Source organism: Pantherophis guttatus, chromosome 1, assembly GCF_059756535.1.
Source record: "Pantherophis guttatus breed Tessera chromosome 1, ASM5975653v1, whole genome shotgun sequence".
Classification (NCBI taxonomy): domain Eukaryota; kingdom Metazoa; phylum Chordata; class Lepidosauria; order Squamata; family Colubridae; genus Pantherophis; species Pantherophis guttatus.
This window is the reverse complement of record NC_142063.1, coordinates 72,764,452-72,782,480: the sequence shown is the minus strand read 5'-3', so window position 1 is coordinate 72,782,480 and position 18,029 is coordinate 72,764,452. Positions and strand designations below refer to the sequence as shown.

Here is an 18,029-nt window from a genome sequence, read left to right as displayed (position 1 = left end):
TAATAAAGCCCCCCTCATTTGTGATCTTATTTTGGAGGGGTGTGTGGACCTGGCAGGTATTACGGAGACCTGGTTGGGCCAGGAGGGGGGGTCCCCCTCGTTGAGATGTGCCCGCCAGGTTTCCGTGCATTCCATCAGCCAAGGGCCCAGGGGAGGGGTGGGGGAGTGGCGGTGATTATTAGGGAAAGTCTTTGTCCGAGGGAGACCACTGTTCCTCAGATAGCCGGATGTGAGTCCCTTTGTGTGAAGTGGGGCCGTGGGGTGCAGATGGGTTTGCTGACTACGTACCTGGCTCCCTGCCACGTGGCAGCGACCCTGCCCGAGCTACTCAACATCATTGCCGGGGTGGCGGTTGATACCCCCAGACTTATTGTCATGGGGGATTTCAACCTTCCATCCGCGGGTGAAGCGTCAGAGGCGGCTCGGGAGTTCATGGCTTCCATGAAGGCCATGGACCTGACCCAGTTAGTTCAAGGCCCAACTCACATAGGGGGACACACTCTGGATCTGATTTTTGTCTCTGGTCAGTGGTTGAATGATCTTGGTAGAGGGGACCTAGATATTAAACCCTTGTCATGGACAGATCATTCGCTCCTCCAACTAGACTTTCCTACCGCCTTCTCCCGCCGCAGGGAGATGGAGCCAACTAGATGGTTCCGTCCCAGGCGCCTGATGGACCCTGAAAGGTTCCTGACGGAGCTTGGGCCGTTCCCTGAGACCCTAACACACGAGTCGACTGAAGAGCTGGTGGCCGCCTGGGAAAGGACGGCCGCTGGAGCTTTGGACCGCGTCGTGCCTTTGCGGCCTCTGACCCGATGCCGATCTCAACTGGCTCCCTGGTTTTCTGAGGAGCTGAGGGAGATGAAGCGTCGGAAAAGATGCCTAGAGAGCATTTGGAGGACTAGTCAATCCGATTCCGACTGGACACAGGTGAGGTCTTATATCAAGACCTACCTAGTGGCGATAAAAGCGGCAAAGTCTAACCACTTTTCCGCTCTTATCGCATCTGCAGAGAACCGCCCAGCCGCCTTGTTTAGGGTGACCCACTCCCTTCTCCGGGGGGGAGTGTGGGAAGATCCCTTGCAGGGTCGTGCTGAGGATTTTGTACAGTTCCTGCATGATAAAGTCGCTCGGATTCGGGATGGCTTGGACTCCGACTGGATGAGTCCGTGGGAGGAGACGAGGGCAGGTCTTGAGAATGTTATCTGGGAGGAGTTTGATCCTGTGACTCCCGAGGATGTGGACAGGGTTCTGGGTAAGATTAGTGCCGCCACGTGTTTATTGGACCCGTGTCCCTCCTGGTTGGTGCTGGCCTCCCGGGAGGTTACACAAGGCTGGCTCCAGGGGATTATAACTGCTTCTTTGAGTGAGGGTGCCTTTCCTGCCACCTTGAAAGAGGCGGTAGTGAGGCCCCTCCTCAAGAAGCCTTCCCTGGACCCGGCTGAATTAGCTAACTATCGTCCAGTCTCCAACCTTCGTTTTGTGGCAAAGGTTGTTGAGAGCGTGGTGGCACGACAACTTCCCCGGCACCTGGATGAAGCTATCTATCTGGACCCGTACCAGTCGGGCTTCAGGCAGGGGTACAGCACAGAAACGGCATTGGTCGCGTTGGTGGATGATCTCTGGAGGGCTCGGGACAGGGGTTGCTCCTCTGTCCTAGTCCTATTAGACCTCTCAGCGGCTTTTGATACCATCGACCATGGTATCATGCTGCAGCGGTTGAGGGGGTTAGGAATAGGGGGAACCGTTCTGTGGTGGTTCTCCTCCTTCCTCTCCGACCGCTCGCAGTTTGTGTTGGCAGGGGGACAGAGGTCGACCTCGAGGCATCTCGCATGGGGAGTGCCACAAGGGTCAGTCCTCTCGCCTCTCCTGTTCAACATTTATGTGAAGCCGCTGGGTGAGATCATCCGTGGTTTTGGGGTGAAGTGTCATCTGTACGCTGACGATACTCAGTTGTACATCTCCACCCCAGACCACCCCAACGATGCCCTTGATGTGATGTCCTGCTGCCTGGAGGCCGTGCGGGCCTGGATGGGGAGGAACAGGCTCAGACTCAACCCCTCCAAGACCGAGTGGCTGTGGCTTCCGGCGCCCCGATATAGTCAGCAGGTGCCATCGCTGACTATTGGGGGTGAATCCTTGCCCCCCACAGAGAGGGCTCGCAATCTGGGTGTCCTCCTGGACGCACGACTGTCTTTAGAAGAGCACATGACGGCCGTGGCCAGGGGGGCCTTTTATCAGGTTCGCCTGATTCGCCAGTTGCAGCCCTTTCTGGATCGGGACGCCTTGCGCACGGTCACCCACGCCCTTGTCACCTCCCGGTTGGACTATTGTAATGCTCTCTACATGGGGCTCCCCTTTAAGAGCACTCGGAGGCTCCAACTGGTCCAGAATGCGGCCGCGCGGGTGGTTATGGGCGCAACTCGTTGCGCCCACGTGACACCCCTCCTGCGCGAGCTGCACTGGCTCCCAGTGGTCTTCCGGGTGCGATTCAAGGTGTTGGTTACCACCTTTAAAGTGCTCCATGGCATAGGACCGTCTTCTGCCACCAATAGCCTCCCACCGACCAGTCCGCTCCCACAGAGAGGGTCTCCTCAGGGTGCCATCGGCCAAGTTATGTCGGCTGGCGACACCCAGGGGGAGGGCCTTCTCTGTGGGAGCCCCAGCCCTGTGGAATGAACTGCCCCTGGAAATACGTAAGATCTCCGACCTCCGAGTGTTTCGCTGCGCTCTGAAGACCCTGTTGTTCCGCCAGGCCGGACTATTAATATAACGTTTTAAATTGGGGTATTTTAAATTTCTGGGATTTTAATTGGAGCCTAATTATTTAATGATTTTAAATTTTAACTGTTGTTTTGTTTCTGTGTTTTAAATAGGCTGTACACCGCCCTGAGTCCTTCGGGAGAAGGGCGGTATAGAAATAAAATTATTATTATTATTATTATTATTTTTTTCTAGTCAGAAACTTTCACGAGTGATTAAAAAAAAAAGGCAGTATTAAAACTGCACTTTCATTCCTTCTGATTTTATTAGTTTCTGGAGAGTTAGCAGGGATAAACAGTTTGAGACTGCACTGGGGTTCCTTATCCCTTGTAATGATAATATAAACCTTGAAAGTAGGTAACAGCAAGGGAAGCAACACTTAATGTCCTTAACTTTGTTCTTATATGAGTACCTAGAGGATGACCACATTTATTACCATAGCAACAGTGAAAAGCATTGTGAAAAGATTGAAGATAGGCAATCTTCTTCATCTTTTCTCAGAAGAAGCAAGCATTTGAACTAAAGTTATTCAAAGAAATTATTTCTCACACAGTAAGGTGGATGAACTTCAGTATTTGGCGCTAGAAGGGCTCATACTTCTCAGTGCCCAAGGTTACAAGATTGATTTCTCTTACACAGTACAGTAAAATTCAGGAGGGGACCAGCTCTGGGACCTTAAAAGTTTTAACTGAAGCTTGATGCAAAAGATATATGATTGGGATTAAAGAACTCTTGAGTCCAACAATCTGCTCGAAATCTCAAAACAATATTTTCTCCACAAACATTTCTCTTAGTAAAAGTCTCCCTCCAATTTTATTTCAGTAATAGATGGCTACTACAATTGTTTACCATTGTTAAATAATCAGGAAGCAATCCATGACAATCTATTGCTGAAGACCAAGAAATGTACTAGGTAATACTAATCTACCTTTATTCCAACATGATTGTGCATGTAATGCTATGCTGGGGTGTGGGGGGAGGGATGTAAGCAGGGATGAAATCCAGTAGGTTCTGACAGGTTCAGGAGAACAGGTAGCAGAAATTTTGAGTAGGTCAGGGAAACGGCAAACAGTACCTCTGGCTGGCCCCAGAGTGGGGTGGGAATGGAGATTTTGCAATATCCTTCTCCCAGGAGTGGGGAGGGAATGGGGATTTTGCAGTATCCTTCCCCTGGAGTAGGGTGGGAATAGAGATTTTGCAGTATCCTTTCCCTGCCATGCCCACCAAGCCACGCCCACTAAGCTTCACCGCACCATGCCCACCAAGCCACGCCTACAGAACCAATAGTAAAAAAAAATTGGATTTCACCACTGGATGTAAGGAAAAAGAATGTAATAGTACTTGGGTAAATACATTACTACCAATATGAATGTCATAGCTGGAATTTCCATACCCCCCTTGAAGTCTTTCCTTTGTAGTGAGGCTCAAATTCAGCTGACATGGGCAGAACAATCAAAAGGGTTCAGAGTTTCTATGATATAGCTAGTTCCTCCGGGGTTAAGGCTCTGCTGGTTAATGTTTTCTTATCAGCTGGGCTTATTGAACATTATGGTTCAGATTGTTTACACTGTTGTTTTTAACTCTGCATGCTAAACGCTGCATGCTGGCCAGAGTTACTGCTGTGAGATGGGCAGCCATTTCATTCAATCAAATAAATAAAAGTCACCAACATATTTCATCTAACAGCTTTGCATCTGGAAGGTGGATTTGAAATGGATTACCTTGTTTAAGAGATTTCTTGCACTAAACACTTGGGTTGCACTGAGAAAAATGGGTGAAAAATGAAATCCAATTTGTTCTGTCTCAAATAATGGTTTCCTTCAACTCCTCTTGGGATTAACCGTGACTTGACCTGCAACCCTATATCACAGCTCTGCCCAGCATTTAACCAAACACCCACTTAAGCTTCATGACCTTTCCTATTTGGACAGAGTTCTTGGCTCTACAAAACTTGCTTTGGCTAGTTAGAAAGCAAGAGGCTCCTAGTCTCCAACTCCCTTCTTCCCAGTGGTGGGATTCAGCCGGTTCGTACCACTTCGGGAGAACCGGTTGTTAACTTTCTGGGCAGTTTGGCAAACTGGTTGTTGGAAGAAATCATTAGGGCAGAGAACCGGTTGTTAAATTACTTGAATCCCAATCCTGCTTCTTCCCCTTTTGTCTCCGAGGATAGTTCTGTGCAATGCATGAATTCAAAGGATTCTTTTAGAAAGAAAAGCAAGACAGTGGAGTAGTTGGTAACTTTAATCTTCTGATTTCTAATCATGCTGCTCTTTTAAAAAAAACCAAACAAATCTGTAACGGTGCCCGTGACACTCTCTCAAAATCTCAAACACATCCATTGGGCACAAAATGTAGGAGCTCCTGCTTTTCAGCCTGTCTTTGCTAGTGGCAAGGTTTTCCATCAACACAATAAGTAGCAGTAGATCAAATAGGAAATGTTTTCCACCTGAACTTCATTGTGTCTTGGCATATTTGGCACTGGCAGTTGGCTACCATGGATGAGGGCAAAATCCTGAGATTGAAGACTTGCACAGTGTAATCTTGAGAAGAACTTGTTTAATAATACCGTGTTTCTCCGAAAACATGACCCACTCCAATAATAAGCCCTATCCTAATTTTTTGGGGGTGGGCCTAATATTACCCCTACCCTGAAAATAAGCATGGGGGGATGGGCGGGGCCAGCATGTATGGCAGTGTGGGTGCAAGGCAACTGTCCGGCTGCAGTTGAAGCCCGCTGGCTGCTTGGGGCAGCGGAAATATCACTTTTGCCCTTCTTTTTCTGGGCCTGCTTGTTGGGCTGTTTGCCCGAAGCCGGCAGCTCCGTGGCCAGCTGCTTTGCTTTTTCTCTCTTTTTGGGAGGCTCGCAGGAGGCTTGCGCGGTGGCACCGGCACTGGCATTGGCACGGGTGAGGCAGGCAATCCAGACGCCCTATGCTGGTGCTAGTTTGGTGCAGCTCTGCACCCCTGCCTTGCTTCGTCCTCCACCCCCCCACCACCTCGCTTCGTTCTTCTTTGCAACATGCAGCCTCCCACAGTAACGAGAATTGCAGGCACAATTGCTTCCGACAATCTTCCAGAATTGCCTGCGATTCTTGGGGGGGTGGGGGCGGGAATTAAGACACCCCACTGAAAAGAAGTCCTAGCCATTTTTTCGGAGGTCAAAAGAAAATAAGACCCAGCCTTCTTTTTGGAGAAACACGGGTATGCACTATTACAGGAAGCACGTATCACAAAATGAGGATAAAATAAACTGGGAACAGGTAAAGGAGAGGTATGGGAACAACAAATCGGCAGTTTGATATAAAACAGGCCTTTGTGAAAACAGATCCTGTTGATTCTGATGGTTTTTATTTGGGGGGAATGAGTGATTTGGGCTGCAGGCAGAGTATTCCCTAAGCCATGCTCAAATAGGGAAGGAAGAAAAGAGGAGTGAGAGAGACATAGTAAGTGTTGAAATGCAAACTGCCCTAAGCAAGGAAGTCCCACAGTTGATAGTGAGAATACTTTCATAAACAGAATGCCTGGAATTTTCTTTTCACTTTTCTCATTGTCTCTGGGCAGCTCACATACAGCAGAAACTGTAGGCTTATTGGAAATGAACTCTTTTCCCAGGAAGAATGCTAGTATCCAGCTCAAATACTATGATTATTTGCGAATCACGGAGTTCACTTAAAACAGAAGCCCTTAGCGTGCCTAACCACAGGTGGATTTAAAGCACTGTTTATCACTAAGGAGGCAGGTTCTGTGATATGTATTGAAATGAGTTACCAAAGTCTATCCAAAGGATTAAGCAATCTAATTTAATTGAATGGATAAATCAACTAGTTAGATTTTACTACATTATTTAAATAAAAACAGCTGGATTACTCAAAATTAAACCCAACTGATCAGTCAAGAACAATTTTAATAGTGTGGGGTTAATGTTGATTACTGGCAATGGGAATTAAAGGAATTAATTTTACCCATTCTGATTCTGGAAAATTACAGTAACAGGAATTATTTTTAAAAAAACAGTTCCTTTCTAATAATCAGTGAAAAACTTTTCTTTATTAAACTGTAAATTTTCTTTTTATTGTGATTTTACATTTCCTGGAAATTTCATCATTCAGTGATTTTTTTTGAACACCATGCTGTTAAGTAAGTTAAAAAACAAGTAATTAACTAAAAATTTATTATCAGACTTAATATATACTCATTTACTATCCAGTGCATGGACCCCACCCCTCAAAAAAGTCAAACCAAAGTCAAGCAAGTTAAACACTTTCACCTGTTCATAACATCTATTGAGCAGCAAGAGCTTCATAAAAACTCCCGAAGTAAGAATTCATGTTAGAATTCCCCTCTGCCTCTGAGTGATTGTTTCCTTATCTGAGTACAAGGCATTCAACTCTGTCTCACCTGCACTGACAGTGATGGCTTCTATGAACTGGTCTCTCCATGAATGAGTTCCTACAACCAACGCCAAGTTTGTCTTCTTGATGAGCTTGTCCACTGTACTCTGTCAATTAGAAGGACACAAGAATATTGGTTTTACTAAAGACCTTCCTTTGGAGCATCTCTCAGTCAACGTGGAGATTGACTGAAGGTGTTAGGCAGCTTTCCCATGCAGGGGTCTTCCAAGGGTTTTATAATCACATGACCCAGAATTTCCCTTCCTTATAGGTTTCCTTGTAATTGTGGTCTTAACTCTTTGAGAAAGCATTAACGGCAAGAAGCTAACTTAAGCCACAGATAGTGTCCATGAAAGAAATGAATAAAAGAAATGAAAGATATCAACATCAAACCGTATGCAGGTCAGGAAGTCATTTTATGACAAGGTTGTTTGCCAAAAGTCATAGTTGCATCATTAAGAAAAAGGGCACCTTCTGCTTTTTTACTCATATAAAACTTTCTCCCTTCTTGGTAAATGCCATTCTTCTTTCACAGCCCGCAATGTACTCTGTCAATGGATAAATTATTTCCCATTCATACAGTAAATCCCTTTCATACTGGCGTGAACTTAGCAAGCTCAAATTCCTCTACAGTGTTCTATGAGTCTTAGCAGACATGACCTGGATTGAGACAGACGTGTCGCTAAAAACAATTTCCAGGGCAACCAACCTTCAGAGGGACAGAAATCTGTTTCAGCTAGATGTAAGGGCATGCCAGTTTGGCCTTGGAGTCATTTGACGGTAAGGATTAGCAACTGAAAACAGCAGAATAAAATTTAGCATATTTGCCAGTTAATTTCTCACATATATCAGTGTGATAATCCTTTTAGCTAGGAAAAAAATCACACGTTTGGCTTAGTTGGTTCTTAGTTATGTCTCTTGAATCTTTTATTATTTATTTATTAGATTCTTTTTTATATCCTGTCTCTATTTTTTTTTTACAAATAATTCAAAGCAGCAACCTAACCTATCTTCTGATGTAGGACTTTCCATTCCTCACTGTTCAGAAGACAGTGGTGAAACTTCTGGACATACCCTTATTGTTAAAGTAGGACTGTATTCTTCAAAACATCTCTTAATTATTTTCTTTCAGACTTGCTCTCTTTCCCTGACCTCATTTTATTTATTTTTCTCATTGTCTTCTCTTCCCTCCCAGGACTTAGCCTGGACTTTTGCCTTAGCTTAGCATTCCTTGCAAACCTCTTCTTCTGTTGCACCTTTCCTTTTTCCTTTCAGTCCTCTTCCTTTCTTCTGCTTAGCTCTGCTAACCAATTTTTCTCTTTAGTTCCTTTCCTGCTTTTCTTTCTCTCACTTCCTGCAAAAACCCTGAATACACAGCACTGACCTTGAACTCATAGGACTCTTCAATGATGACCTCCAGTTTTGGATGTTCACCCAGTATTGGCTTTCCCATTTCTGCAATACGTTTGGCTTCCTCTTCCTCCATGGTCAGTTTTCTTTCTGCCACCTCTGTGGAAGAAAACATAGATATACAGTGAGTCTCCAATATACTAGTAAGAGGACAAGGCCAAAATTAATATCAAAAGGGCTGGATTTGGAAATTAATTGGTTTTGTTTCTTTTTCAAGGGCTACATTTGCATTCATCCTATAAATTGTTCACCAGAATTATCCAGGCTTTGTAGCAGTGATACACTCTCCATATTTCTATTCCCAGACAGACACAAGGTTTTATATGTAGATTTATTGCAAAAAACCTAGGAATTTAAAAGAGGAAGAAACTCATCATCAAAAAGCACACCAGAATGTTGCCCTCTATATACAGTATATAGAGGGCAGTATATAAGAGCCTGGTTTAGTTCAACAGACAGAAGCACTGTAATTTAACACCAGCTGTCTGCAATTACTGCAAGTTCGAATCTTGCCAGGCTCAAGGTTGACTCAGCCTTCCATCCTTTCTAAGGTAGGTAAATTGAGGAGCCAGTTTGTGGGGGCAATAAGCTGACTTTGTATAAAAGTATGAAGGCTATTGCTTAATGCATTGTAAGCCACCCTGAGTCTCCGGAGAAGGGCGGCATATAAATCAAATTAAAAAAAACAAAACAGTATGTTAACCCACAGATTTAAATCCTGGGTTTTCTTCAGCTGTCTTTTAAAGTCAACATCTGCTTGTTTTCTGCATGTGACGCTTTCTGCCATTTGTCCATTGTTTACAAACAGTTTCTTCTTGTATTAAAAGATCAGTTTCTGAATCTTATAGGAAACTATGATATATCACCAAGCATGGCAGAGACTACAACCAATACATTTTTCTTCTCATATTTTTATGTTTTGCTTTTTAATATGATAAGATCTGAATGAAACAGAATAAAGGGAGGGTAAGTTCGTTCTCTTTGCAAAAATGTGGCTTGCAGAAAATATTGGAACTACTTTTCTTTTTTAACTGTTTGCAATATTATACTTAATATTGCTACCTATGGGCCATATAACCCTCTGAAGTTTAATTATGCTTATATTTTTGCTGGATTGTAGCCTTGGTAATTTAAACATGAATTTTCTATTTAGGTCATTGTGAGGGCTTATTATCTGAAATATGACTCATACATTTATTAAATATACATGCTTCCTTTTATGATTTCCTAGATTATGAAATCATTACGTTGTGTATCTCTCCCATTCATTGCTTCTTATTTTTGCTATGAGCAGATCAGTGTCCAAAAAATGTCACAATTTGATCTAGTATTTTAATATTTCAAAAGAGAGAAAAAGCTGCATGTGAAATGTATTTATCAAAATATCAAGTTTTTATTCATTCTTTTGGAACACCTCTGTTGTACCAGAGTTTGCAGTGAGCTTTAATCCTATTAGAATTTTTATTGGCCAACTGTGATTGGACACACAAGGAATTTGTCTTGGTACATATGCTCTCAGTATACATAAAAGAACTATCTATTAACTAACTATTAACTATCATTCATGAAGAAAATCATAGTTTTTATTATGTTAAGCTTCTATAGAAACAATTCAAGATTTCAGTAGATTAAAAAAACAACAACGTAAAATACATTGATCAAGGGAAGGAAATCAATGTGTGCTTTTGTGGCACTCGTTGCTATCAATCCAGCTTGGAAGAGACAAATGCAACAATCATTAGTTTCCCTTCCCAAAAACCAAAACTTGGATGAAAAAACTCAATGTTTTTTTATTTATTTGCTCATATTGCAGGGAAGAAAAAACCTTCAGCTGGTATCTGTTAATTTCTTCTACTATGATGTAAACACATACATTTCAGCTTTTGTGTGTACCAGCATATATTTTATCTTATGTTTTAATTTATTTCATTAATGTTTTTTCTTTCCTGAAACATTTGTCTCGTATAAAGAGGAAAGAAATGCACCTATTTTCAGGAAAATAAACCGTTTTTATCAACATGGGATTGATGAGCAGGCTGGATAAAGTTTTATTTTTCAGAACTGGAAGGGAATCAAACTGCCTCAGGGCATTGGTACTATGTACTTCACCTTATAAATGACTAAAAGATAGATCCTACTGTGGCTTGCCTATAGTGACAGGCAGTGGGCATGAGATTTTATGAACATTACTAGCAAACTCAGCAATTGGGGGAAAAGTGACATTCATTTAACTTTGGCAGTCTTTTATTTTAAAAAACAAGATTCATGTGGTGTCGAAGGGTTTTTTTTTAAATTTAATTTTCTTGAAAGTTTTAAAAGCAAGAGAAAAAATTAATACAAACTAAAATAAAGTGAGAAGGAGAAAAGGAAGGAAGGAAGAAAAAGAAAAGGGCTAGAAGAAAAACAGAAAACATTAAAAAAGATATAAAGAAATGGCTTCTGATCTTCTTTACAGCAGTTATAAGTACAATTGTAGAGTTACCTCTTTTTCAGGTTACACTATGAGTCTCTTTTTTCTATAATTTATCCTATCTAATAGTTATAGATCATAAGTTCATTTTTTTCTGTTTTACACAAAATAGGTCGTAAAGGACCTAGTCAGCAATAAATGTACAGTAGATATATTTTCTCTTATCAAACAGGTCAATCTGGCCATTTTAGCAAATTCTATCATCTTCACCAACCATTCTTCAATAGAAAGTATTGCCAAATCTTTCCATCTTTGAAAAGATAAATAAGATAATTTCTGTGATAAATCACACAAAAGATAAAAATTTTCCCGCTGCAGTTATCAAATATAAAAACAAAGTTTCATGATTCCCTCCCCAACCATTTAACCATTTAAAAAAAAAATCCCAAAAGGAAAACTGCTTGTATATTAATATACAATTAGTTGTATATTAATATTTTAAACCCTCTGAATTGGTGTAGGCATTTGAACCCCAAATCTTCTTTATTGCCTTTTACATGTCTACCAAGCATGGTAACATGATTCTTCCCGTCATTCATATTTCCACCATGGCTTTGAAGTACCTTTATACTTTCTGAATCATTTTCTGGCATTGTACATCAATGGTACATTATTTTATAAAAGTTCTCTTTAAGATTGTAGTAAATTTCAATCCTTTAAGCCACACATTTCCCAACTGTAGCCCACTTCATCATACATTCTTTCGCTTGTTCTCTTTAAAATTTCAATGAAAGTTTACACATTTCAGCAATCACATGTTCATCATTTGTACACAATTCCACCTCTAAGTCAGTCTTAGAGTACATAATACCACAAATTCTTTTGTCTAATATTTCTGATAACGATAAATAAGAAAACAACTGACAGTTATGCCCTTCTGCCATCAGTTATTCTCCTGATTTTATTTTAAATTCCAGTTGACAGAATTCTAGTATTACATGGTGTGCTAATCATTTATGTTTGCCTATTATTTCTTGTCTATAAAATGCTTCTTGTGCCAAGAGTCACAAAAGTATTTTAAGGCATAACTAGATTTGTATTTACTCCATATTCTTAATAGGGAACATCTAACATAGTGATTTTAGAAATCTCCATTAAGCTTAACTTTGTTGTACCACAAATACTCATGCCACCCAAATTATCAGGTCATGTTTTTCTAAGTCTAAAAGGCTTAGAAGACACCCAAAGATGCTTTTTATCAAAAGGCAACTAGATTTTCTTTGTTTTTCCTTGAAGATGTTTCGCTTCTCATTCAGGAAGCTTCTTCAGTTCTGACTGAATGGTGGAGAATGGAAGGATTTATATTCCTTGACCAAATGACTGCAAGGAATATAAATCCTTCCATTCTCTACCATTCAGTCAGAACTGAAGAAGCTTCTTGGATGAGAAGCAAAACAAAACAAAAGTCCAGTTGCCTTTTGATAAAAGCACCTTTGAGACAGCCATGACTTAGAAGACTGAGAATTCCCATAGACACTTAGAAGACACAGTCTTCTTTCCATTCTTTTCATCCAAACCAAACTGTAAATACAATTTGAAATCAGGTAAACCCAAGTCTTTCCTTTGCATCTTGTAATGCCTTATATTTAACTTGTGGGTTGTTCCCCTTTGCCAGAGTTTAAATGATATAACAGGTATCAAAGCTGGTACTGTCTGAAACAAAAATATCATTCTCCACAAAGCATTCATTTTTATCATAGAAATTTTCCCCAACAATGACAATTGTAATTTTTTACAATTTAATATATCATTTTTTAAGCTCATTCCATGTCCTAATGTAAACATTTTGAAATACATATACTTCATATTTGTCTTAGAAGGTATTTTATCTTCTAAATCTTTTTCTTCATCAATTCTTTTGATCTTGTTTCCATATTTTTGAAAACATCTTTGTCTTATAATTATTAATCTTAAAATATGCAAGTGTACATTTTTTTTAAAAAAAATATCTTTGATGTCTCTGTTCCCTTTATCCTCCAGAATCAACACCAAATTATTGGTGTTGCAAGTGTCCTTGACTTATAAGTCTCTTTTTAAATATTTACTTCCACAATTCCCCCATTTTGACTTATATTCAATATTTCAAGAACTAAAATAAACAGGAAAGGAGAATGGTCAGCTGTCTCGTTCCTCTTTATATATCATAGAGTATTTTTAGATCTCCATTGATAGTTATATGAGCTTTCTGTGAAGTATAGATCAATCTTATCAGTATTAAAAATGTGCCAAAATTCACATTTTTCATAATTTTAAGCAGTTTATTTCAAATTCTCAAAGGCCTTTTCTGCATCTAAGAAAATCAATGTGGCTTGTTTTTCATTGTGTTGCTCCAAGTATTCCAAAATGTCCAACATATTTCTTATATTACCCTTTAAACATAAAGTAAGTAAACACCCACATTGATCTTCATGAACTGCAAAATTATTTTCAACCTCTCAGCCAAAATCTTTGCAAACAACTTACAGTCATTATTCAATAATTACATTGGCTAATAGTTTCTTGTTAAGTCAAATATTAATGCTACATTAGCCTCTTTCCAGCTCTTTCCACTCTGTAAAACAGAGTTCATAATATTTTGTAAAAGTTGCAAGAGTTCATCCTCAAAGCATTTATAGTTAAGAAACCACATTATGTTATTATAATATATCCCTCTTGTAATTTCAGTAGCATTTTCTTTTTTTTGTAATTAATATGTCAATAATTTCCCTGCTTTATTTGCAAATTCATTTTTTTTTGTTTTTTTATAATTCATTTTAGTGTTAATATAGATTATTGTTGCTGTAGAAGCTTAATTTGTTGAGTAATATTTATCTTCTATGAAAACTTCTTTAATCTTAACCCTTTTTATCTTGTTCAAAATAGCTTTTTTCTCCTCTCTTCTTTTTGAGTTTACTATTATGTTGTATAAAATAACCTTCGTGAAATCTTTGTTTGTATCCCAAACCATTCTTACATCTATATGTTTATTAAGATTATTTTTAAAAACTCTTTTAATTATTTTTACAATCCTCCACTATTTCTTCTGGTCTAAGCACTTTTCCTGTTTCAGTTTTTTAGAGTTTCAAAACTTCCCTTATCTATTCATGGCCAACTGGAACATGGAAAAAATATATGGAAAATTATGCCAATACCAGCTGGACAGATGCACACAATCCCTGTGACATTTCATAATTCCCATTCTCGATACACCTTGACCGTAGCCCACCAATCTTTTCATCTTCTCTACTTTACTAAATCAACAATTATATTACATGCGTGGATGTAATTATGTTTACAGAATTGTTATTTTTCTACTGATGCCACAAAACTTAATCGACCATATTCTCTATAGTATTATCAATATACAGAAGGGTTTCCAAGAAACAAACAAATAATTAACTCACCTAAATTCTTATAGATACAAGGGATGAAAAATACAGGTAGTCTTTGATTTACAACTGTTCACTTAGTGTTTGTTTGAAGGTATAATGACAGTGAAAAAGCGACTTATGGCCATTTTTCACACTTATGACCACTATAGCATCCCCATGATCATGTGATTTACATTTGGATGCTTGATGACTGCTTCATATTTATGAAGGTTGTACTATCCCGGGGTCATGTGATCCCCTTTTGCGACATTCTGATCAGCAAAGTCAATGGGGGAAGCCTGATTAACAATTGCATTACTAATTTAACAACTGCAGTGATTCACTTAACAAATGTGGCAAGAAAAAGTTGTAAAATAGGGCAAAACTCACTTAACAAATTTCTCACTTAGCAACATAAATTCTGGGCTCAATTGTCATCATAAGTCGAGGACTACCTGTAATAGCCCGAATAAAGGAGAAAACCAAGAAACAAAGATAATAATCAAGAGGGAAATTGTAGAAAGAAAGTAAATTAAGAGCCCTGGTGGCGCAGCAGACTAAAGCACTGTTATTACTGCTGCCTGCAATTACTGCAAGTTCGAATCTCGCCAGGCTCAAGGTTGACTCAGCCTTCCATCCTTTCTAAGGTAGGTAAAATGAGGACCCGGATTGTGGGGGCAATAAGCTGACTTTGTATAAATATACAAAAGTATGAAGGCTATTGCTTAACGCATTGTAAGCCGCCCTGAGTCTCCGGAGAAGGGTGGCATATAAATCAAATTAAAAAAAAATATCGGTGAGCTAAATCAGACTGAAATAATTTATCATGTGATGTTTGTACAGTCTCATGCAATTTATACTAAACACGAAGATACTTCAAAATTTGTGGAGTAACAGCTTAGAAACAGGTTTACAAGCAACCAGCCTTGTCCATGGTACTGAAAGATATTTAACTGTTAAGCCTACCGATGTTCATTGGCTATTTTTCCTACAATTTATTAATTGCTGCAGCACAATACAGAGCTTACAATTAGTGCCAGATGTACTATGTCAAACCAAATAATGGAAAACTGAAAAACCTTATTTGCATAAACGCTATCTAAAAGGGCAGAAAAGAGCTTTGAAGAACCTTTAATTAAGCGTAGATGCATTTAAATATCCTCTCAATTAATTAGCCAGATTAATATTCTGTACAAATGTCTGAGTAAAATTACTGAATATAATTGTTTAAATATATTATATTTCACTCTCTCTCCCTCCAAGTATCTTTGTTTGCTTTGTTTCCCTTTATTCTTTGTTTAGCCTCATTTCTGAGTCTGTTTTTCTTCTTTACATTCCATTTGTTTCAATAAAAAGCCATACTTTTTCAAGGATGTGGCTTATTATCCTTTAAAATATATTGGTGTGTACTAGAATTCACTTCCCCCCCTCCAGATTTTTAAACTTTTACATCTCTGGGTAGAGCAGTGGACCACAAGTTGAGCCAAGCCAAAATATGCAGAAATCTAAGAAATCTGAAGACAGCCCTGATTGTGCAAAATATTCAAGAACAGTTTTCCCCCACCCTTGGACCATCGCCACTTTCATGAAAATGGAAATTCATCTGAAAACACAACAGCACTAGTTGCACTTCTTTATCCATTACTAAGTAATAACCTCTATTTCAATACAATGGATTTTCCTTTCAGGAGGAGGTGGGGGGAAAAAATCCATTTTATGTGCCATCAATATTGCAAAAACTGCTTCCAATTTTACACTCTGCAGTTGTTATTGTTACTATTAGAAACTTAATCACAATTTTTACAGCTTTCTGTGTATCAGAAATATTCAGTTTGGCTCGATCTAAATTAATCTTTAAAAATGTATTTAATTGGGAGTAATAACAAAAGTCAGGCAGAGTCAAACAACAGGCAAGGCATTTTAAAACTTGTAGTGATTAACAGCTCAATCCTTACTGCTCACCCAAGATACACAGTATCTCGAAAGAGCATTACAGGTGCAATCCTCTCACCAGTGTCACATGAGTTGACCCACCCCGGTGCTTGAAAAAACAGTAGAGTCTGTAGCTATGGTAACAAGCATCTTTTCCTCTGAACTTTCTCTTCTCCCCTTTCTCTCCTGAATGCTGACCTTTCTTCTTTGAGCTGGCATGCCAAGCAAGCATAACACGGAGGGTTCCTTCTGTATTTATGAAGTGTTCAGGTTGTTTTGTGAGCACAAAGCGCTTCAAATGATAAATCCTGCATGACTCCTGACCTCAAGAAATTATTCAGAAGCAAAATACCTCTGCATAGACTTCATATATCATTAAAATCTTGTCTCAACATAAAATCTCAGCTACAAAGTGTATTAACTCTACAGAGCCAGCACATGTTGCAAAGTACATAAGTAGAACAGAATAGAATAGAATAGCTTGATTGTCACTTTGAATGTACACTAATTGGCATACATTAAAAAGGAAATTTCATTGCATTTGTGTTTCAAGCAATGCCATCTTAATTATCCCTGCAAGAAAAGAACAAATCCATCCACCTTTTGCCATCACCAATATATCAAATTGCCACAACAACATCTGCATTCATCTCACCAAGTCTCTGGGATGGGGAATCTCCTGCTCCCTTTTTATGTTGTGCGAATGTGGAAAAGTGAACTCACCACCTGGAGTGGGCAGGTATTTTTTTTTCCTTCTGGGGTCCTGAGCTTTGGGTGCTACCTGGAAAGGAGGGTCAAAACAGCCCCACCTACCCCTTCACTGGAGAGTTTTACCAAAAAAAAAAAAGGAATTGAAAACAAGCAGGTGTGTCAGTGTTGAGAAAGAATTAAGCTCAGAAAACAGCAGTGATAAGAGGAAAAGGAACTCCAACCGAGGGGCAAGCGCCACAGCGGCAGTTTTCAGATAGCAAGAGAAACCATCAATTTTTAGACCTGCAAGACCACTGAGAGGAAGAGCTGAGAAATGGATGGGTCTTCAATACCAAACAAACAAAGTTGAGTTTACTTGCCTGCAGCAACTTAGGTGCAGAGCTCTGCAAACCAGGTCCAGAATTATGACTGTGTGGGCTGGGGGTGGGGAAGAAAAGCTCATTCCCAAGTCTAAAAAGGAGTGAAGAATTTTTACATGCACATGGACTGAGAATGGCTACAAGAGCTGAGGACCTGGTGTGTGTGTGTGTGTGTGTGTGTGTGTGTGTGTGAGAGAGAGAGAGAGAGAGAGAGAGAGATATTTAAAGAAGAAATAGTTAAGAGGCAAAAACAATGCTAATATAGAAATAGGGACATCGAAATAGGCCATGAAAGATGGAAATGTATCCCGGATCTTCGCACCTTTCATTGTTCCCTAAAGACATTTTTATTCCAGCAAGCCGGGCTGGCCTAACTCTTTTAATTTGTTTTAATTCTTAAATTGTTAATTATCGGTTTTAATATAGGAGTGCTTTAATTGTAGGCCAAATTAATTTAATTGGATTTTAATACTGTTTTAAATTTTGTATTTCTTGTGTTTTATCTGTTGGCTGTTCACCGCCCCGAGTCCTTCAGGAGAAGGGCGGTATATAAATATAAACAAATAAATAAATAAATAAAATAAAATAAGAATAGAAGTAGAATAATTGCAAACTTATAGTAATAGGAAGCTAATAGAATTAA

General features: G+C 39.5%; 1 protein-coding gene across 3 annotated transcripts in view; it reads right to left on the bottom strand.

The window, feature by feature from the left end:
* Nucleotides 1-18,029, bottom strand: part of SLC8A3 (solute carrier family 8 member A3) — a 238,123-nt gene that overhangs the window by 9,343 nt on the left and 210,751 nt on the right. For all 3 annotated transcript variants that reach the window (XM_087876190.1, XM_034417662.3, XM_034417663.3), the window contains 2 exons: nucleotides 8,539-8,663; nucleotides 7,162-7,261 (listed from right to left, as the gene is read on the bottom strand). In XM_087876190.1, the coding sequence (XP_087732316.1) occupies nucleotides 7,162-7,261; nucleotides 8,539-8,663 (225 nt within the window). The remainder of the gene's footprint in view (nucleotides 1-7,161; nucleotides 7,262-8,538; nucleotides 8,664-18,029) is intronic.